At 37.7% G+C, this 22,905-nt stretch overlaps 1 protein-coding gene across 2 annotated transcripts in view; it reads left to right on the forward strand.

The window, feature by feature from the left end:
- The window catches only part of LOC131677235 (uncharacterized), a 121,186-nt gene that overhangs the window by 36,569 nt on the left and 61,712 nt on the right, over positions 1-22,905 (forward strand). The window contains exons 3-4 of one of the 2 annotated variants that reach the window (XM_058956955.1): positions 11,250-11,536; positions 11,597-14,873. The exons of the other annotated variant lie outside the window; for it this stretch is intronic. Of the exons in view, the coding sequence (XP_058812938.1) occupies positions 11,250-11,536; positions 11,597-12,640 (1,331 nt within the window). The 3' untranslated portion in view covers positions 12,641-14,873. Of the gene's footprint in view, positions 1-11,249; positions 11,537-11,596; positions 14,874-22,905 lie in introns of those variants that run through there. 2 annotated transcript variants of the gene reach the window in all.

Below are 22,905 nucleotides of genomic sequence, written 5' to 3' on the forward strand. Positions count from 1 at the left end.
GCGTTCCACAGCGTCGAGTCTAGGAACGTCAGTTGTATCTCTGCTGTCTCCACAGCTCCCACGACCGTTTGGATGGATTTCACTGTAGACCTGCCTATAAGGAAGCCGAATTACATGAGATGCCGTTCTCACGATCCGCGTACTTCGTTAGCTTGTTCAGGATTACTCCTTCTCTCTAACATTACCAAGGGATATATTGACTACGCTGAAAGATTTCCATGTTGTCCCGGTATCGGAAGCAACATCAGCTTTTGTCGCTTCCAATTATCGGATCGTTTTGAACATATCCGGGCTCTCATGTATCGCTTCACTTTTATGACTTTCGCCATCTCGATAACCTGTTTGTTGGTAAACCGATCTTCATCTTTGTGATCATACCTAATAATAGATTCATGTTGTGGGGAAAACCTTTCGATGGTGACCTCCATCTATTCCGGGCACCTTTCAGGTGGTGCAGCTGAGCATTTTATCTTTGTTATGCCAACTTTGTAGGTCTCTCCTAAGGAAATTCGCGTTGGCTTTGTGGTAAGGCTTTCTTGTACAGCTTGACTGCTTTGTTGAGAGCGGTTCTTGCAGCTCGCTTACCTCGAGCCTTCTGACTTCTTTTTAATTTTACATATATTTGACACGGCTCAATGCGTTAGCACAACTGAGCCGTGGAGCGCACCTCGGGGGTCATTTGGTCCGTCTTCTCTCGCGTTTTAGTTTACGTCCATGTCATCATCGGTACTGCATTCATCTTGCTCATCGTCGGATGTTCTTATTTGTTGTTTGTGCTTACGGGTCGCTATTGTAAATTCTTCTTCATCGGTATTAGATTCCTTATTGGTGGTGTTTGTTGTTGGTTTGGAAACATTTGCTGTAATCGTTGTTACTTCGATGTTGATAATGGCAGTTGGTTTAGTGGTACTGGGGCCGATCGTTGTTGAGCTGGTGTTTGTGAATGTCCGGTCTGCAGTCGTTGGTTTACCAACTGGTTGTGGTTTAACATACGATGATTGTATACCGGCTTTGGTCGTATCAGGTGGAATTTCTTTAGCAGTCTCTGCGCAAGGTTTCCCGTGGTGTAGCGGATGATCACAATATTGACAGGTAGGAATCTGTCCTGGGTGCGTGACTAGTGTTCGTTGAGAATATTCAACACCATGAGGTGATTTGCATGTGAAAGTCAAGTAAGAGGGAATAGTTTTTGTCGGACGCATTCTCACCACACGAACTCCGTTGCGGAGTCTTGGGAAGAAGTTCCTCCAACTATCTTCCTTAACACTATTCACCTCTCCGTATTTTGACAGGATTTGTTTGATAGCGAAGGAACTAGTACGTGGTGCCAGGTCATGTCAACATTTATATATGTTGGGATACTGTATAAAATGTCATTACATTCGATGACGTGTTTCATGTTGTTCTGGGAAGCGAATGATTCTACTTGACTAATATTTTTTAACATATTCAGTAGCGCATGACGTAAATGGTGGAATTGCACCGCATAAAGTACCGCAAGCTACGTTGAACTTCAAGTTCACCTTCAACATTTGCTCCCCTTCATGAATTGATGGTATTACCGGATATTTCGTGTAGTCAACAGCAACACAGTTTGCCCGCATCGTGATATACTTTTGCTTGGCATTGTCACTCATTGTTTGTTCACGTATCACACACTAGGCAGAAGGAATCAATTTTTGCCAAGCGTCGCGCGGGTAAATTTGATTACTTGCCCTGCTATTGCAGCGGAACGATTTCTAGCTTCTGAACTGAGCGAGATGAGAAACCGAAGTGATCTCCGACTTCTTCTCAAGCTCGGAGGCAACTTATACGTAGATCGATAATCGTCGTATTGCACCCGGCGACCGTTTCTCAGTTTCCCATCCCTTGGTATGGTCGCATTACACGCCTTTGTTAGTAGTGCCGTGAACTCGTTCGCATTTAGGTTGAAGAGGATACCCTGAAATTCAAGTTCTTCGACGGACACGTTCCTGTGATAAATCGCTGTTTTCCATCTTCACTCGTTTATTTATCTCCTACATATTCATATTCGTGTGTAGTTCATAGTCCTGTTATCAATGCTGTACCAAATCGCTTGGTGGTCGCTGTGGATATATCCTCGCACACTTTTCAGTCCATCTTTCCGGTTACTCCAAGGCTACAAAAATTGACATCGATAATGGATTCCCGGTTCTTCCTGCGGTAAGTGCCGATGATACCATTATTTGTAAGATCTATATTTAGCTTTGCTAGAGCATTAATGATCGCTGATGGCCAGACAAAGTTTTTTTGATTCCAGCGTCTATCTCGAAAATTTCGCATGTTTCTGGTTCTTGGAATATTTCAGAATTAATGTCTCTTCGGCTTCTTGGAAAACGGCTTATTCAATTTTCACAAGCTTAGCCTTAAAAGGAAGGTTTGGTAGCAGATTCATAAGAATCGCACATATGGCTGCGGAAATACGGTATGAATACTAAGATCCCATATGAAATCTTTAAATGTCAAAAACCTTTCGGTAAAGCTCATGTATATTGAATATTGAATCATATATAAATCTCCAGGAGTCTGATTTGAATTCAGATTGTTTCCTTATCGAAATTATTTTCGAATGCAACGATCGATTATGTCTCTATCGACTGTTGCGTTTAAAATGGAATCGATTCAGAAGTCGGTCTGTATTAGCCTTTCCATGAGATGTTTGTTTGATAATACACAGATGGGTCCTTCCTTCCGCGACCAGCAAACGTTTCATTCGATGTTGGACTGGATCGATGATCTCATTTAAACTTCACATTTACCCGAGAATGGTCAAAATAAAAATTATCATGGGATGGTAATTTCTAAAACTACCATAATAGTTTTCAGTTACGTAAAGCAAAATCTGGAAGCTATTGTTGTTCTATAAAACGTGACAATTTTTTGAATTTTGGTTATTTTAAAAAAATTATTTGCCCCCTGATTTTTTCAGCGATTTTGAAGGGGGGGGTGACATAATTTTTAAAAAATATTTGTGATGGCCTTATTGTGCATATATATATATATATATATAAAAAAAAGAACATGGCTGACAATTCTCGAGCATTTTTAGTAGACAAAAAATCAACAGCAAAAATCAACCTTGAGAGGATATCAGGTTTTACACCAACCGACATAACCCCACAAAATGAGCCGGATGAACTTCGTTTAACAATTCTCGGTGGTTTGTTTACATGGAAGTTACGTGAGTTTGAATGTAACAGATGGGCACCCATTGCACTCCAACTCACGCAACTGACAAAGTAAACAAATCACTGAGAATTGTCAAATATGAACATCATTCCTCATGAGTTCATTCGTATGGTCATCTTGTAGAACTCAATTCGGGACAAATTAACCGCCAAGTGTAGATCCCTTCAGAAGATTGAAGAGAAAACTCTCACTAAATATTAAAAATTGTACATAATAAGCAACGCTTCGTCAATATTTCTTGGGAAACTGGGCTTAGACAACTGGGAAACTGGACTTGACAACTGAGTGATAATGATTGTTACTTCTCAAATGATTTTGATAACTATAAAATACGCGTCAGACACTAATTATATGCACAGCTTATTTCATTTCAAATAATCGGATATCTTCTGTAAAAATCATAACCATGTAAACAGATTTAATGCTCACAGTAATTTATTCAATAACATAAAAACAATTTAAAATTTTGTTGCAATTTGACTGAAAATCTCACTTCTTCTGTTTCAAACAGCGGTAATCAAAAAGTGCTGAAACTATTAACTCTGGTTGGCTGTCCAGGCCAGTACTGAATTCATAAGAAACAATTATGAACTTTTCACAAAAGTGATGTTCATGAAAAACAAAATACAATTTTATAGAATTTATTTATTATATGGGTTTCATGAGAAAAACTTATGAAATTCTTAAAGGCATATATTGGAGCGAAGTCATAAGACTGTTTTATGAAATACATTATCTGTACGTCTATGGAGTGCATCAATAAAGATAAATGAATTTATAAGCCTGCCTATGACATTCTGAAGCATTCAATGACATCGTCAGAAGGTTGGTTCATATGCCGAGACTTATGAAATTCTCAGATACTTTTTGCTCAGTGTAGATGAAACCTTAATAAACATTTTGCAGAATAGCGCACATGCCTAGTTTTACTCATTCAAAAAAAAATTATCAAACATTGGGTAAAACAATCACGGTTGCAGCAACATTCCGTCCCGGTCAAAAAAAAATGCGGACGAACATGGTCAGGCGATTTAAACAGTTTGACGTTTGACTCAACTCTCCTGTGCTAATTGCCCCTAGGAACAAATGCAATTTGCGAATGCGATTTAACGGTACTTTCAATATTTAGTCAAATTTTCTGGCGGCTGAATTTTACGTTTTTCAAACATGGCGGTTCATGTTTGGCTTAAGCTAGAAATTGGTTTTTCAAGTAATTGGCATGTTCTCGCTTGTATTTCGGTTGTCTAGTACACTTCATTTAGCTAACCAATGTGGGCAACTGTGGAATCGTGTGTAAGTATAGTGGAACAAGATCTCTGACCTAAAGTCTTAATGAAAGTCGGATTGTGGCAAGCTTTGATGTGCAATACCAATTTCACCATTGATTCTTCCTATAGTTTGGTCGTGATTACCTAGTATACTGATAAGTTTATATAAGTAGATAATGAATCCGAAAAAAAGTATTATTTGTAATTTTCATATTAGGGCAATTAAGGGCGATTAAATGGCGCGTTCCGTGGGCGATTTAAGGGCGGATAGAGCGGCAAAAAATGACGACGGCAAATCGCCCAAATGTTGCATTTGAAATAACCCCCTAATTGCCAGCAATTTGCTGGCAAATTGAAGGGCAATTAGCACATCCGAGTTGGCAAATAGCCTTCCGTTAGCCAGCTATTTGCCCGTTTTTGATTGGGGTGTTGCTTCATTGAATTTTTATGGTGCGTGCGTCTCCGCCACTAGTTCACCGACTTACTTAGATGATGAGGATGATGACGACGATGATGATGGTGTGAATCTATGTGCACTCATTTCAAAGAATGCAAATATTTTTGCGGAATTTTCCCACGCGTTCACCATAGCAACAAAGTGGAATGGGGCCGGATGTGGCAGCGTGGAGGAATTCCATAAATTCTTGCTATTTTTCGATCTGAGCCTGACCTTGCAGCTCGTCTGTTTTGAATTTCAGCAGGATTTTCAGCAGAAACTGTGTAAATAATAAAACATAAATATGTATATTCAATTTATGAAAATTCCCAATCAGCGGTACCATTCAATTTAATATGATCAGAAATAAAAGATAGAGTGGGGTCAGATTTTTTTGGCGAGCTCGTGCGATAGTATTTTTGCACTGATTTTGATAAACAAGCAATCGTTGGAAAGGTGGCAACGTTTGCAATAATGATTTTATGCCGGACTGGGGGTCTGCAAGGGACGTCATTTTAAATGATTTTCCAAAACGGTCTTGTCAAGTCAGCAAACTTCTTATGTGATTATCTGTATACATAGCTATAGATTATAGATTATCAGTACCTTTCACAGACGTTGCAAGCGGTGATCAGCTGTTTTCGTCCGTGATCCTTATCACCTATTTTATTAGGTGATTCATCAACAGTGCTATCTTTAAAAATGAGCCACATTGGCTATGCGATTTTTTTCTGTTCTTATTTTATTGCAAATAAGGATTAGTCTTCATTTAATAACTTTCAAAATTGCACATATTTTTTCATGTGTAAATTTAAATGTTTGATGATTTGATGGCACTGTAAGGGAATACGTTTACGTCAGGTGTTGCCAATCGAGCTGACATTTCTTTAGACTGAATAAAACAATTTTTATATTTGTTTTGTGTTTATATAACCAGCAAGGGAACTAACCCACAGGGCCATAAAAGTGCATGGGGAAAACGCATGATCTTGTCTGAGTAGAATGCTGACTTCAATCATGTATGAGGTTTGCAAATTGACAATTCGCGAGAAGGATCGATTGTCGATCGATTTTGTCTTTTTCATTCGTTTGTTTTTAGTTCATTAAATCATGCTCATGATATATTTTTATCTCATTGGATTAAGTAATTTCATATACTTTTCAGTAGTACATGCACTATATCATTAATTTAATTAATGTAAACTATATTTCATCATGAATATAATAATTTTAATGATTGAACCAGGTGTTCCTTCTTTATTTCTTGCATTTTCTGGTTTTAGCACATTGTTTCTTTTAAATTAGTAAATCAGTTTTTCCTGCTACCATGTCATAAGAAGCGTCAAAAACAGGATCTATATAATTCATTTCATGAATTTTTTAAACTTCCTATTTTTTTGTTTGTACTTAATTAGTAAATTTATTTTGATCATTCTTCATCTTTCTCTTCGTGGTTATGCTTATTTTGTACCGCCCAATTTTTTTATATCCTTGTTGGGAAAATAATCGTTATTTTTTAGTTGTAGCCCCAGCTTGTTTTTCATTCTTACTTTTTTTCTAATCGAATTTTTTCAAGTTCAGTAACGTATGCGGAATAAAATTTGGACAAAATCCAAAAGGCAATTTTTTTCTAGAAAACTCTTTATTGAATGTTCTCTCTATATGAACACATTTGTCAGCTTATTAACTAAATGTAGAAAAAAAATTGAGCCCATTCGAAAAGGTTTATGACAGTTTGCAGGATCTTTTTGCAAAGGAGTTGAAAATATTGATGTTGGCATATTCTTAATTTCTTTCTTAATTTTGACTATCATGTTTGTTAGTTTTATGTCGAAAGTTATTGGCATATACTCTCTGCTTCAAATTATTCCACAAATCCTCATTTGGACGCAGTTGTGGTACATTTGGAGGGTTATCAGCCTTTTGTTCAAAAAGTATGCTATAATCCTCCAATGCGCCAAAACTTCTTTTTGACATAATAGCTAGGTGCCAGATTAGGCGTTCGCTGCATTTTGGTCACATGGTATCTCCTAGCGGGTCGAAATTAACACTAGATGTTTAAAATAAGTGTGCCTAGAGTATGACGTTTAGTATGGTGCCTTGCACAGGGTTGTATTTTTGTTTTAATGCTGGAAGCGTTGTCCAAATTTCATTCCGCATACGTTATCTCGCACAGACGTTGTGCCATATAGACTCAAATTGAACAAATGAAACACCAACTGGGTATCAAGACTGGTCCAGTTACTGATGCGGAGAATCCGTCACGCAAAATCAACTAAATTTATTTATATTAGTCATTGTGCCCTCAGGCATGAATTAGGTTTAATCTAACTTTGTCCATTTGAAGAAAACAGGTATTTGCACAAACAATTGCTAACGAGGTGTTCAGCACCCCCCAAATTAACACCCAGCCCCATCAGTGAAGAAGCTAATACAAATGACGGCGTGTTCACTGTTGTGATTCTTGTGTGTCATATTTGGAGTAAAAAATCGTTCTACACATACCATTAACCGTTACAGAGTTATTGAACATTTTGTGTAAAAAACTTATTTATCTTAAAGTACCTCTAACTCGAAAAGTATACTTCGTATTTTTAATCTTTCCACTGGAAAGGTGAGAAAATTTTCTATTGAATGGTGTTCTCATATCTTTCAGTTAATTAGTTTTAACTACCTTTAAGTTGTAAAGTGGTTAAAAGTTGGCGTTTTTGATGAGGTTTTTGTTAATTTTCTCAGAATAATGAACTATTATTATAGCAATATCTATTATCCAAAAGTTGGGTTTTAGGACGATTCATAATTTGTTCTTCAACATCATATTCCTATCTCTTCTCGTTTCTTTGTAATTTCATTACTAAACTTTTCCAGTAATCGACTTGCAAGTGTTTAAAAGACACTAATCTAATATGCTTTATATCGCTATTTCCAAAGCTTCATTGGAAAGCTGAGAAAATTTCCTTTCGATGTATTACAAATATCCTTTAGTTAAGTGTACTGAATGACTTTTTACTAATAAAATAACACAAAATTAGCGTTTTTTGGAGTTTTGTAATTATTCTAATTATCATCATTCAACTAAATTTATCGTTATTATTGTTCATTTGGTGTCCCTAACATTCTCTATAACTTGTTGTTTGACACTTTGTCCCTATCGCTTTTCATTTCGTTGCAATTTTATAGTGAACACAGCATGACCTCACCACAAATGTAGTGGGTTCGAGGTGATAAAAAAGATTTTTCTTCGAAACTAAAATAGATAATTGAATGGAGCCAATGAAAGATTTGTAGAACTTGCTGAGATGCATTATTTCGATGATAATAATGGAGATGTTTATTATTTTTTAAGTAAATTAACAAAAAAAAATCTAAAAAAAACATTAACTTTAAACTAATTTACTTTTAAAAGAATACTAAATACACTTAACTGAAAGGTTTTAAAACATTTTTCTCTGCAAATTTTTTCTTGCTTTCGAATAAAAATAAGAAAAGGTGCAATAAGTGTCATACTTTTCCAATAAGAGCTAGTATTAGTGAAAATGAGATAAAAATATGAAAGTTCAATAACCCAAACATAAAAACAAGAAAAAATAAGTGTATCATGTCAAAGAACAAATTATGCAGCTCTTCAAGACTAACAATCTGAATTATAAAAATGGTAATGTTAACTATTAAGATTTTCGCGAAATGAACGAAAAATCGATCAAAATTTTTTAATTTAAATAAATTACTGTGAAAAGGTTACTTAACCTCATTAACTGAAACATATGAGGACATCATTCAATGGAAAATGTTCTCACCTATTCAATGGATCAAAAAGATTTGAAATACAAAGTATACTTTTTGAGTTAGAGCTATTCTAAGACAACTAAGTTTTCAAAACAAAAAGTTCAATAACTTAGTAACGGTTGAGACGGTATGTGCCGAATGATTTTTTCTCAAAATAGGACAGTTAATCATCCCTCGAGAGGTACTTAACCGTGAACCAAACACCCTGTATGATATGAATAAGAAGGAAAAAGCTAAACGTAACTCCAAATTACAATAGAAGAGAAGTTAATCTAAAAACCTGTTTTAATACCCCTAGCGGTGCAATTGGGCCTTTCTCAATCATGAATCACGAGAATGTGTGCGTTGTTTATATTCATTAAAAGCTTTTAAATGCATATATTACATTTTATTATTATACATCAAATGACAACTATATACAGGAAAATAAATCATTATTCGAGTTCTAAAATTTTGTAAAAGAAAAAACAGCCACGGTAATATTGAACTGAAAAAGGTGCGAAATCGGCAAAGCCCCAAAAAGTCGATTTTTTCAAAAAACAAATTTTTCGAGATAACATAAAATCTCGACGTTTCATGCATTTTAAAGATGCTTGGCATCAAAAATACGAATTCGATTTCTGAAATTTCATGGGGTCTTTGAAAAAAAAATTTGAGTTCCGGCTTATATGGGAATTTCATATGTGACCGGACGGTTCAGTCTATATTTCCGGAACCATATAAGAGATCCGTGCGAAATTCTATAGACATCTGTGGGGATAATATAGCTATCATTTGGGACTAAGTTTGTAAAAATAGGCTCAACCATTTCCGAGAAACTGATATGAGTTTGCTAGTTTTGAAGAATGACCGCTTTTCCCGGGCACTCCCGGAACCGTCTATGGTGGTTAATGTAGTCAACGAAAGTTTGTTTGGCCGTCGGTGACCTAGAACTGCAAATTTAAGTTGTTTGAGAGACATTTTAGCGAAATTTTTACCTTTTTTGCTTTCATCGGAGTATTCCCAAGTAACCACGACACTTTAAATGATGTGAAGATAACAGTCTTAAATGAGTTGTCCGCGGAATACGATAAAATGCTACATTACTGTAAATGCAACACCAATGTTGTTATAAAGTGGAAAAGGGCGATTAACCGACTGATGTAAGATTTGTCAAAACTAGCATTGATTCCACATTAGTAACACTCTTATAAAGCTTTTGTCTACTAAAAGCATTACTGAAGGCTACAATGAAGCATGTTTCGTTTTGACAGATCGATGTTATATAGCACAACATAAAGGTGATATGAGATTAAATGAAAATTGTAAAAATGTTTTAAAATAAGGGGAAATGAACGTCTTCCATAAGTTTTTTGACCGTTGAAGAGTATGAAGCACACTAATTCACGATATAATTTCAATTCTGTGAGATTTTATTAATTCTTATTGCGGGGCTCGAACTATGGTCATCTATGGCATCAGCTTCATATGAGGTAGACCGTCAGCACTCTTATCTGTGAAGGAAACTTGTTGACCGATTCATATTTGCAATATATAAAGAACGCGTTGCATTATATAGTCTTTGCTAATGCAATGAGCAGACGATACGATATATAAAAAAAGGTGCAAACATTTGTCATTGTTGGTATTTTTCTTTTAAATTAAGCATGGTTCTCGAGCTCGCGAAACATAAAAATTAACAAACGATTTTAACAAAGATCAGTTGCAAAACCACGTGCGTCGCGCAAAAGATTCAAAGACTTGGTCAGACCAATTCATGTTGATTTACAGACAATCGAAATAAGAGGTAGATGTAAGAGGTCAGCCTGGTCTGCTGAAGTTAAACATGATATTTAGGAACAATCGTACTATACAATCAATTCGCGACAAATATATGATTTGGGTGCAAAAGCCAAATGTAAACATCCACTTTGAGGGGTGATTCCGGACAAATCCTTATTGGCCGAACACAGTTCACAGCAGTTAACGGAACAACCACCTTTCTCTTATGTTTACTACCAACAGCGACTATTGTCAAGTAACGCTTTGTCCGGAATTCTGCTTAAAGGGAATGTTTACAGTTGGCTTTGGGATCAATTTTCCACTAGTAGTTTGTCTCTATTTACCCATATGTTAGTGGAATCTCGTATATGCGACTCCTACCCAATCTAAAATTATATTAAAATTGACCATTAAAGCTGGAAAAGAAATGCCTTCGAGTGTTATACCTGTTTGCTTGTGTTTACAGTGGTGCCCCGTACATCATCTGTTTATGCTATTCTTCTTCACATCTTACTGATTTCCTTGAAGAATTGAAATGAAAACCGCATTAATACATAAACAAATGTGACCACCTTATTTTATTACACAGCGACATGATAATATAAAATCAACATAATTGGCAACCCTTAAATTTGAAAATACAGCAACACGGCTAGTTTATTGACGTTCGGTATAAATACTGCGAATTAAACAAGAATAATTTATTGTAGAACTCATCACTACAAGTAAGATTATCATATAATTCTTAATAGCGTGCATGCAAAATGTTTTTGTGTATGTATTTTCAGAAATGACCCATAATAATTTTACAATTGTGCAGTCCTGTTTCGACGATGATGAAACCTATCTGTGTACTTTGCCGTCCACTTGGGTTATTCGGAAAGGATGGAACAACGGTATTCCCGACAAGCTGAGTGTTATTGATGGTAGTGACCTGTGCTATTGGCCGAAAAAGGCTAGTGGATATCGCTTGCTGGAAAAAGCGAAAAAAAATCCAGCCATCGAGATCGATGATAATTTACTTGCCGCTAATAGATGCAAAATCAAGCGAAGTGGCTTTGAGACATATTCGGAGGTAATTAGCAAATTTACCAAAAATTTCGAAATCCTAAAGCTTTTTTTTTGCTCTTTTAAGGCACACGAAGAACAAAAGAGAATGGAAGTATTCTCCGACACCGACGAAATGGAATTGAAAATTAAAATGAGAAAAGATGTAGCTGAATTATTTTCCGCTATAAAGCAAACTGGATACAGTAAAGCGACTGGAAACTCCCAAAAATCCACTGAGCTCTCTAGTCAGGTTTCATTTTCGGAGGACATCATCGACTCTTCACAAGCGGATTATATCTGTCCAGTCAAACCCACAGGAGTTGTTTCTTCTCCCGAAATGATTGCAACAGTCGCACCTGAGTCATGTGAAAAATGCCAATCGTTGGGAAAGTTTGAGGACAAATTACATCGCATGGAAAAGCAATTAGACCAGTGTGTGTTTCTTTTGTCTCAAGCAAATGCTAAAATTGATATGTTGTCTTCGCGCAAGCAATCTGAAGTCGATAAAGATGTCATTGAACTTAACAATATTTCCGTGCAACCAGTTAAAACCTTACAGGATTTAGAAGCACTTGAAAAAAAGTGCAAAGATGAAAGCTACATTAAATCTGTTATTCTTTCGATGGGAAATATTCACGGAAAGCATCGTTTCACTGGACAGGGTTGGACAGTATGTTTGCAAGTGATCGACTATTTTCTGGATCGGAAATTTATGCGTGAAGTTTCCTGGACGGGAGTTTCTAAAACCAAAAGCGAAAACGGAGAAGCTGTAACAAAAATTGCGTTCTCCAAATATGAACATTTTATAAATCTTTTCTATCAAGTAATTTTACGTGCAGATGAACAGTTTTCGCTAGCGGCTTGCCATAAATTTTTCAAGCAGTGTATCAGAAATTCGAAACAGCGTTTGGAAGACATTAAGCGAGTTCGGTTGTCTGTTGCTCGGAAGAGACGAATCCCTGGGAATGTCGAAAGTACGAATGACGAAAATATTAAGCCAATGGACGATCAAGCTGTGCATAATGACATAAGCGTTCATTCGAATGAACAAAATGACTATTTTCAGGTATTAGCTGAAGAATACTTAGAAGAGATGATCGACGAACATGAACAAAACAATGTAGCTTAATTTTTTTGAAGTATTTTTTAAATAAATAAATGAATCTTTTCATGACCTACAGAAAATGTTACTCTACTCCTTTGTTACATTTTACATTTTTTCGTTTCTTGGCAAGGTATGTAGCAAAGGGATGAAGATGATTTCATCGGTGATAACTACCGCCACCAGTTTACAAAAAATTTGCTCGAATGAGAATAGTTGGCAATCTTTGAAATTTTGATTATTTTTTGTCTTAAACACGAAAATATTTGCGGATTGAAACGGATAATCAAAAAGGTTATCGAATATTCTTAGTTCTGAACCATGAACTCCTTTCGAATCAACAAATTCCATAGCGATAATTCGGTTATCTCTTGTTAGAAACCATTTATCTGGGAACATATGCTTCAGTGTAAAATTTGCGGAAAATTGAATGCATAAATATTTGGACTTGTCTGTTTTTAAAGGTGTTTTCATTAGAGGATAATTTTCAATAACTGTAGTTTTGAGTGGTTCTGTAGCGTTCCTCTCTGAAATGCGATTAATTATTTGATTAAGTGGAAATCTTCCTGACCTAACTAATCGTTTGATTTGATATAAATGGTTTTCAAATGGATATGACGAGATAGACGGAAGGGCACCAAACCTTTCAACTTCTTCCACAATATGTATCAAGTTATGTACATTACTTGTTACGGAACTGAACAAAGCGTAATGTTTCACAATAAAATTCTTAAACAATACGCTCGCTACGGGTAGAAAACGGCTATAATAATCACTGGAGCAAATTGTAACAGCACAAAATAAATTTAAGAAGTTATCATAATGTTCATCGTCTATGAATCTTTTCAGAAGTGAAATTCCAATGTAATTTAGAAATGATGCGCATTCCGATGCTTTCCAGTGATTGATGTAGTTGATTCCCCGCATCGAACGATGTATTTCTACTGGAAGTTGAATGTTTTCTAGCAATGTTGAAATAGCAATAATGTCATCTTTTGACCACTTAACGGCATCAAGACCGTTCTGACCATCCCTGTAGGCTAAAAGCAGCCTCTTCGTGATACCTAGATGAAGCAAATGTAGCGAATCTGCTACGATGATATCTTTGATCATGTCAATAGGCAGTTCCAGTAGTGGGGTCATAACTGGATTTTTTTGTATTTTTCCGTTTTCGCGTATCTTGTATATTTGATGATGTCCTTCGTACATCCGTTGACGAAAATCGGCATCAAATCTTCGTGGAGCAGATGTTTCGGGGAAAATTGTGGTTCGCAATAATGATGAATAATGACCAATCGTGCAACATTTAAGACAGCCATGCAATGAGTTAAAATTTACTACACCTAAAATACAAGAATTGCGTCATATATTCAGTTTAAATAGCTCACTAAAGTATAAACCTTTTATAAACGCTCTAGCAGGGGAATCGCAAATAAAAGCTCTTACTTTGATTGTCAATTGGAAGTTGTTTATCCAAATGCCTTCGGTGAGAATAGGCAGTATTTCATTGACAAATGGTCGCAAAAATTCTTCTACTTTCTTAGGCTTAGTACGACCGTGGAAAATGCCAATAACCATTGGTTTTTTTTGTGGCTGTTCATGAACGTTGAACAAAATTGGCCATACCTGATCCGTTCCATTACTAAATAAAGGTAAACCATCTATATTTATGTTTATTGAAACTGCAGTCGGCCCTTTCATATCTGCAAAGCATTGTCGAAGACATTGTTCTGTTTTTTTTATTGAATGAAATAGTAAATATTCTTATTATTTTTCATCAAGAAATAATGCAATTACCTAGGCCCTGGTGCCAGTACTGGCCCCCATCAATCATAGTGATAGTCGGTTTGGAGCGTGGAGTATATAATAATCGTCTAGGATCAGTTGGAATGTTCCGATCTACTTTATTTAGTCTCTGCAATAATGGTTTCATCGCTTGATGACGTATGTTGTGTTCGATACTCCAGTCTCTTAAAAATGTTTGAAGATCTTGTTCTTTTTCCAATTCAAATTTGCTATCGTATGTTTTATCTGAGCTGAAATCTTTAAGGATATCGTCATACAAATCGACAGATGCGATGTTCCCGTTATTGTTCAATTCCACAAATTTATCTCCCATGTATTCTTCCTCAACGTTCATAGATTGATCAAAGGTTGGTACTACAGGTTCAGGTGGTAAAAATCTAGTGGTTGGGATACAGCACCGATATTTTTCCACTTTTCGTCGAAAATTTCCACTTTTCAATACTGCTCTCCATTTTTTGGCGTTTTCCATTTTTTTAAATGATGACGAAATTTGTTTAAAGTCGAACATTTACATGATAAACGTCAAAATATTTTAATGTTTCATTGCCTTTAGTTCAAACATTACATGCTATTAAAGTGTAGCGCAGAAGAGCTTCGAAGCATTTTTAAATGCAATGCAAACAAACATTAAATTGTTGCTCTATAGATGCGTATAATGCATGTTACATTGCTTATAAGATGCAATGTCTTGAAACATTTATGATGTTGCATTAGGGTATCTTTGCTTCAGGAATGCATATGTAGAACAAATGAACATTAGTAATGTAAATATGAAGCTAAACTGATGCTTCAGTATAATGCATGTGGTTATTTGGGTTGGTTTTTGCTATGTGATCGCACGCCACAACCCGTAACTCCGAAACCGGAAGTCGGATCGGGATAAAATCTAATAGCCATTGTAACAAGTGGTATAGTTTCTTCCAAGACTGTTGAGATTTTCGCGTTTCGTAATTTGTGTATGTATATAAGTAGTCAGTGTCAAGAAAATAAATGTAAGATCTTACGGTAAGTAGCCCACCCAACACCCACGTAGCACGCAGCCATCCACAACATGCAATAGTTTCCACCACCCACCACTGGTAGCGCATATCGAAGGAAGTAGGCGGCCATGGAGGGTGGCGATAACAACATTCCTATAGGGGCAGAATGGGGCGGAATATGTGGACGACTGAGGGGTCAACGGTCGAGGTTCGAGGTGAACGACCAGGACTAAGAACGCCATTAGCCTGGTAACCACCTAGCAAAGCGGTACGAAAAGTTAAGTGAAAGATAAAGTTTTGAGTTAAGGATAGAATTGAAAGTGATTAAGTTTTGGAATGTGACAAGCAAACTCCTAGAAAGTGAGTGACGAAGGAAGGAGTAAGTGAAAACAAAGACAACCAGGACCCCTTCGGTTTTACCCTAGGAAACCTCCAGAGCGTGCTAGACCGCCGGAGTTTCCCGACCCGGCAACCATCATAAAGTGCGATATAGTTGCGACCGCCATCGCGGAGTCAACGCCGACGCCATTCTTATCGGCATCCTTAAAGCTGCCTGGATACGTTACCACATTCAGGCCAGCGCAGCAGGGTTACCAAGGTCCTTCTGCAATTAACGAGACGTCGTTAACCCGGAGCCAAACCCCGTGGTCGCCGAGAGCTACGAGGAGCTAAACCGTGGACACCAACGAGTTCGACGACGAAGAAGCAGTAGCAGAAGGGGCCCCGAATCAACAGTAGCTGTAGTGTCGCCATCAGCACCCGAGGTAGGAGTAGCCTAAGAAAGTGGGTGGAAAATGTGCACAACCAGAAGAATAAAAAGTGACATTGATATCCCGAATAAAGTGAGTTTTACTCTAAGGCTAAATAAGTGTTTTCTTGACAATAGTTCGCGATCGCAAGCCTTTCCTGAGAAGTGTAGAGGGGGGTCTCATAAATGCTGGGAGTAACGACCCCGCCAGTTACACCATTTACATCTTTCGTTTGAGACAAAGTTTGTTTGATTCGGTCTAGCCATCTCCGAGAAACCGATGTGACTGTTATTCTGAATTTGGATACTACCGCCGGGGCTTCCGGAATCGATGATGGTGGCCAATGTGGCTAAAGAGCAGCCTATGGGAACGTTGCACCTTTCATTTGGGACTAAGTTTGTGAAAATCGGTTCAGCCATCCCAAGTGAGTGAGATTGTGTTCGCGTACATACACACAGACGCACATACACATACCTTACATACACACACATACATTTGCCGAACTCGTCGAGCTGAATCGAATGGCATATGTCACTCGGCCCTCCGGGCCTCCGTTAACCAGTCGGTTTTCAGAGCAATTGCAATACCTTTCTATTGCTAAAGCAAAAACCAATTTGTTGTATTAATCAAACATTGATATTGATACTAACGTACATCTAAAATCTAAAATTGACATTGAGTCATTACTGAGACGATTCTGAAACTCAAACGATTTGGAAATTCTCAAAAAGAATCAAATCCTGATTCTAGAGGCTACTTCTCAAAAGGGGGTTCCTCCGAAGAATTCCAACAAACGCCACATACCTAGGCGTTGAAGCTAGCTGGTAGTGGTACCTTACCTCACCGGTGCCGGGCAAAAGGGGTCCAACACACATTTATAACCTATCCACGAATCGTTTGGAACACAATCTCCCCAAAACTCCAGTTTCTGCTGCGAAGCATCCAATCCAACAGTAGCAGCACCAGCACCAGCGGCCGCGAAAGGGGACCCCGGCTTACAAACCGGTGCTGCGACCGCGAGCGAGGGGTGAAACAACGAAGCAGCTAAGTGAACAGAACGGAGCGAAAAAAAAAACCTGATCGCGTGTTGGTACACTCGTTTTCTCGTTCCGTTCCTGCAATGCAGAGCCACAGCGCTTGCGTACTGATTACGACCTTGACAGTGAACTTGAATTTTCCTCTGTCATACTTATTGAGCGCGTTCGCCCGCTTGCTGCTTATTGCCCAGTGGCTTTCGCTTGCCACCCCGGTGTGCCCCACATTCTCCGCTCTGCTGACGGGTCGCTCGGCCAATTCGCTCCCGCTCTTTGCTGGATGAAATCGCAAACCATTCCCCACATCACGTTTTTGTGCTTGATTTTTCCCTTCTTTACTCCACTGCTCGTTCCAACCCCGTCTCACAGTCACTCACAGCATGAGTGGGTCACTCACCACTACCAACACTGTCATCCCGGGCGCTAGGTGTGCGAATCGTTTCATTTCATTCCGGCGGAGGTACTGTTTGCTAAGTTGGCTTGGAGCGTCTCCCCTTTTTGTTCCATTCAGCGCGCCCTGGAGTTTAGTTGATTTTAAAAACATTGCTGTACTTTTTCGCCTGACTGCTGCTGCTGCCGGGTGCCACTAGCCTTCCTCCCGATCCGGGACCACCGACCGCTCGCGTCATTCGTTCGGCAACTTGAAGCTTGATTTTCATACGCTTTGTGTGTCGTTTTCAGTTTCAATTTGTTGGTTTGGTGATGCCACCCTTATTTCCCCCCCCCCACTCCTTAGCGTTCCGTGTAGTACCATTTTACACGATTTATACCAGGAATGTATTCGCTTCGAATGGGACCGTTTATTTATTTATTTATTTATTTATTTCAAGTCGTCAATCAGATGTAGACCGGTTTCTTACAATAATTATTAAACTAACTTAACACTAGTTGAAATTTTGGTTTACTTTAAACTGCTGCTTAAGTTTTGTTTTCGACATAGTGAAGTCAATGCTTTCGCAATGTTTGTTGTAAATATTCATCATTTGGTTTAAAGGGCCAAACTTGGCATAATTGGTGCGATGGCGAATTGTACAAAAGATGCTGCGGTTACGTAGTTGCCGAGAAGGAGCATAAAAATTTAGTTTCGATAAAAGTTCGATTGAATCAATACGATGTGATACAATGTCGTTTACAAATGATACCATAGAAAATTCACGACGATCTTTCAAGGTTTGAATGTCAATTAGCATGCACCGTGCTTCATAAGATGGCAAATGTAGTCCAGTCCAACCTAGTTTACGAAGAGCGAACATCAAAAACTGCTTTTGTACTGATTCTATCCGGTTTGCATATGTTGCTGAAAAAGGCGACCAAACTATACTACAATATTCTAGTGTTGAACGCACATAGGCTACATATAATGTTTTTATTGTGTAGGGATCTTGGAAATTATAGCAGAAGCGTTTAATAAAACCTAGTGTGCTGTTTGCTTTGTTAATTATTGTGTTATAATGATCTATGAATGTTATTTTGGAATCTATAATCTATCTATAACTCCTAGATCTCTTATTCTGTCACACTTTTCTACTTGTTGATTTCCCAATAAGATTCTATTGTTCTGTATATTATTCTTTCTACTCAATGTTATGGCATTACATTTTTTTACATTCAGTTTCAGGAGGCTTTTATTACACCATGTATAAAATATATTTACTTCGTTTTGAAATGTCTGAAAGTCTTCACCATTTCTTATTTCTAGAAATAGTTTCATATCATCAGCATATATAAGAACTTTTACATTTTTTAGAATGAAGAAAATGTCGTTAACAAATAAAATAAAGAATAGCGGCCCCAAATGAGACCCTTGAGGGACTCCTGATGTAACTTGAATTGGGATTGATTTTATCCCTTTAAATCTAACAGCTTGTTCACGATTTGTAAGATATGATTGTACCCATGTAAGAAGTCCTGGCTCAAACCCCATTTTTTCTAATTTAAAAAGTAGCATGGGTATGTCGATGCGATCAAATGCTTTGCTAAAATCTGTATAAAGAGCTTCAACGTGGTTTCCGTTATCCATTGCTGTTAATGTGTAGTTAATGAATTCGAGTAGATTTGTACTTGTAGAACGCCCTTTGAAAAAACCATGTTGCACATGGGTAATTCTGTTCTTGATTTGGTGGAATAAATTTTCATTAACAATCGCTTCGAAAATCTTGGGAATGCACGAGATGATAGCTATTCCACGATAGTTACGCACATCGGATTTTTTACCATTTTTAAAAATTGGAACTAGGAAAGAGCTTTTCCATGTTTTAGGAAAACAACCTGATTCTAGAGACATGTTAAAAAGCCAAAATAAAGGAGCGGTTAGTTCTATTGACAAAGTTTTTAAAAACACCGGTGGAACGCCATCAGGTCCAGGGCTTTTAGAGCTATCCAAGTTTTTTAAGGCATCCATGATTGTATGTACTTTTATCTGTTTAATGTTAATATCTCTTGAAAGTTCTGGGAGGAATGAAAAGTATTCACGCTCTCGATCCTTCTCTGAAAATGTAGTGTAAACTTCCTGGAAGAATGTTGCAAAAAGATTGCAGATTTCCTCTGAGTTATCGCCTACCTTTCCATCAAGATGCATTTCTGTTGGGAAATAATCCGATTTTATTTTAGTTTTTACGTAATTAAAGAAGTTTTTTGGGCAAGTTTTTATATTGCGTTCTGTTCTTGCATTGTACTCTTCAAACGCGATATCAATGGCAAGGTTCAATTGATCGCATAGATTTAAATAGTTTGTTAAGTTATCTTCGCTGTTGTATTTTTTGTAGATTTTGTGTGCTTTCTGCTTACGATTTTTTAAATTTTTGATTTCTCTATTAAACCAGATGGGATGTTTTGAGTTATAGTGACGCCTTCTTCTTTTCAATGGTATATCGTCGTGAATGACTTCAAATAATATTTTGTAGAAGATGTCTACGGCAGCTTCAACATTTTCTTCATTTCTTAAAATCATTTGCCAGTTTATTGCATTAATTTTTTGCCTCAAGCTTTCATAGTTAGCGGACTCGTAATCAAATACCTCCTCAAATTCACTATCACCAGGTCTGTCGTTAACATGCAAGAATATAGAAAACTCAATGGCTGTATGATAAGCTTCATTCTTCCATAAGGGAGTAAGTGATTCCGTTACACAGAAGTCTTCGTCTATATTCGTCATTAATAAATCTAAATAGCAATGTCGCTGATTTCTTATGTGATTTATTTGATTAAGTCCTAAACTGGCAGATTTATCGCAAATGAACTGCAAAGTTTCATTTTCCCCTACAACAGGAAGTAGGATGCTCTCATTATCAGCATCTGGTATGAAATCAATACCGCGTTGATTGAAATCGCCATATATGTGAACTTTCACGTGCGGGGAAAGACTATTAATAATGCATTCAGCAGCATGATAAAACTTTTCGTAAGTCGTTTTTCGAGCAAAATTTGGAGGAAAATACACCGAAGCGAAAACGTGAGTTTCGTCTTTAACATGTACTTTCACCCACACATGCTCGAATTCTTTTGATTTTATAGTTTTGATAACTTCTGCATTTAGTTTTGCTGAAATCGCAATCAAAGCGCCCCCTCCTGACTTCTTACCAGATACATGACAATCACGGTCATCCCTAAATACATTGTAATTGCTCCCGAAAACTTCTTCACTTCTCACTGTTTCGTCCCAACTAGTCTCAGTTGCTAAAATTACGGAATAATGACAACCTAATATTTTGTTTTGAATCACATTCATCTTAGCTGCACTTTTCATGCGGTTAAAGTTTTGGCAATAGACCAAGATTTCTGTTCTTGACTGAGATTCTCTTGGGGAAGTGTTAGTTGAATGGGAATTAATTAGACCTAGCTCTACCTCTTCTAAATCTTGAATCGCAATATGATTTGTCAATTCATTATTATCTTGCTCTAATGAGCGCGTCGATAGCGGCAAAAACACTGACAGGTGCCAATTCCGGAGGGGTACATAGGTGTGGCAGCAGCTGTTCGATGTGAGGTGCTAGGTTGGTCGGTAGGGCACGGGTTTAAAACATCGCCTCTCTGGAATGCAATGGTAGGTCTGAACGAAGTTGAAGGTGGCCTCGAAAAACGTTTCTTTGCTTCAGCCAGTAGCTCTCTATCCAACGGAAGATTGTCGATGTCGCGGCGTTTGTTATCATGGTACGCAAATCTGCTGTGGTTGTAATCACATCCGTTATTTTTGTCGAAAATTGTGTGGTGCTTGTAACCGTGATTCTTGCGACGCTTAGTATTATTATTACGGGTGGTGTCAAGTGCATTAGCGGGCCTCTGTTTATTCCGTTTCTTCTTTATTCTTGCTTTCTCCGCCGCTTTTTGTTGATTGAGACGCCGCAATTTACGTGCGTCGTATTCGGACCAATCAGCCTTCCATACCTTAGAGTTGCCAAGGAAACGCCAGCCTGAGTTACTGGCTGCCTCGACGGACATCTCAGCCTCTAAACTAGGGGAGGAATCTGTTGTGGGTGAAGCAACAGTCTTTTGTTCCAGTGAGTTTACTGCGCTAGAAATTTGTTTCAACTCGCGTGTCATATCGGTGGTCAGTTCATTGACATAGGCTGCGATGTTGTTTTTCGTAGCTTTCATCGATATGTCGAATAATGATGTTAAGTGATTTTTTGTGGCAACGACATCAGTTTTGCCAGTTTTGTTGGAAGCAGCCAGCTCATTCCACAACTCCGAGGTTTTGGCTATGTATGCAACCGCGTTATTATGATTAGCTGCAGTTGTTTTAATTTCGCCTTTCAACTCGTTTAAGAGCATTTCGATACATTCAAATCCATCTCGGACATTGAAGTTGCTAAATGTGGATGTGAGTTTGTGATTCGACTCCATAACTAGCTTGTTGAGGTTGATGGCTTCTTGTTGTTGTCTGTATAGTTTATCGAAATTTAACTCCATCACGAGACGCTTCTGGCACTCGTAGCATATTGGCAGCATGTATGTTAGTATTCTTTGCTCATGATTCCTCTGAGCACCAACGCATGCAGTGGGGGTGGGCGTAGCGTAGTTGGTAAATCGATTGCCTTGTACGCAGCGCACCTGGGTTCGAGTCCCGACCCCGCACATAGGGTTAGAAATTTTTCATAAGAGATTTTTCTAACCCGAAGAGGCGAATGACCTTAAGGTTAAAACCTCTATAATCAAAATAAAAAAAAAAAAAAAAAAAAACGCATGCAGCGTGGAATTTTTTCCCGCATGATCCATGGCAGTACCACACATGTTTGTCGTCACTCACTGTACAATTATTAATCGCGCACGGCATGTTTTACTTACGCAGCAATGATAAATGAAAACAATACAAATTAAAACACGCACGGTTAAACTTTAAACGGCGCAAATGGAAACGCGACCGAACTGTAACGACGACTTGAATGCATACCGTACATACCAAAATATTATGTAAAGATGTAGGTAGTACCATGGTTTTTTTTGTTTGTTTATCTTGTCGTTTTCTTTTTCTTGTTTCGTTGTGCAACATTTGCTATTTTGCTTTGGCGTGTGTTTCCTTTTTCTGTTTTTCGTTTCTTTGATTGTGTCTTTCGCGAGGATGATGAGTTGATGAAACATGCTTTATAATTGGATCGGGTATGCAGAAATTCAATTACGGAAGTAATTTTTTATTTTTAGTTTTCTTCTGAAGCTCAAAACCAGACCACGAAGGTAGCGAAAGCAGAAGCCTACACTGCAAAAAATCCAAACTTATATTCTATGTA

Source organism: Topomyia yanbarensis, chromosome 1, assembly GCF_030247195.1.
Source record: "Topomyia yanbarensis strain Yona2022 chromosome 1, ASM3024719v1, whole genome shotgun sequence".
Classification (NCBI taxonomy): Eukaryota; Metazoa; Arthropoda; class Insecta; order Diptera; family Culicidae; genus Topomyia; species Topomyia yanbarensis.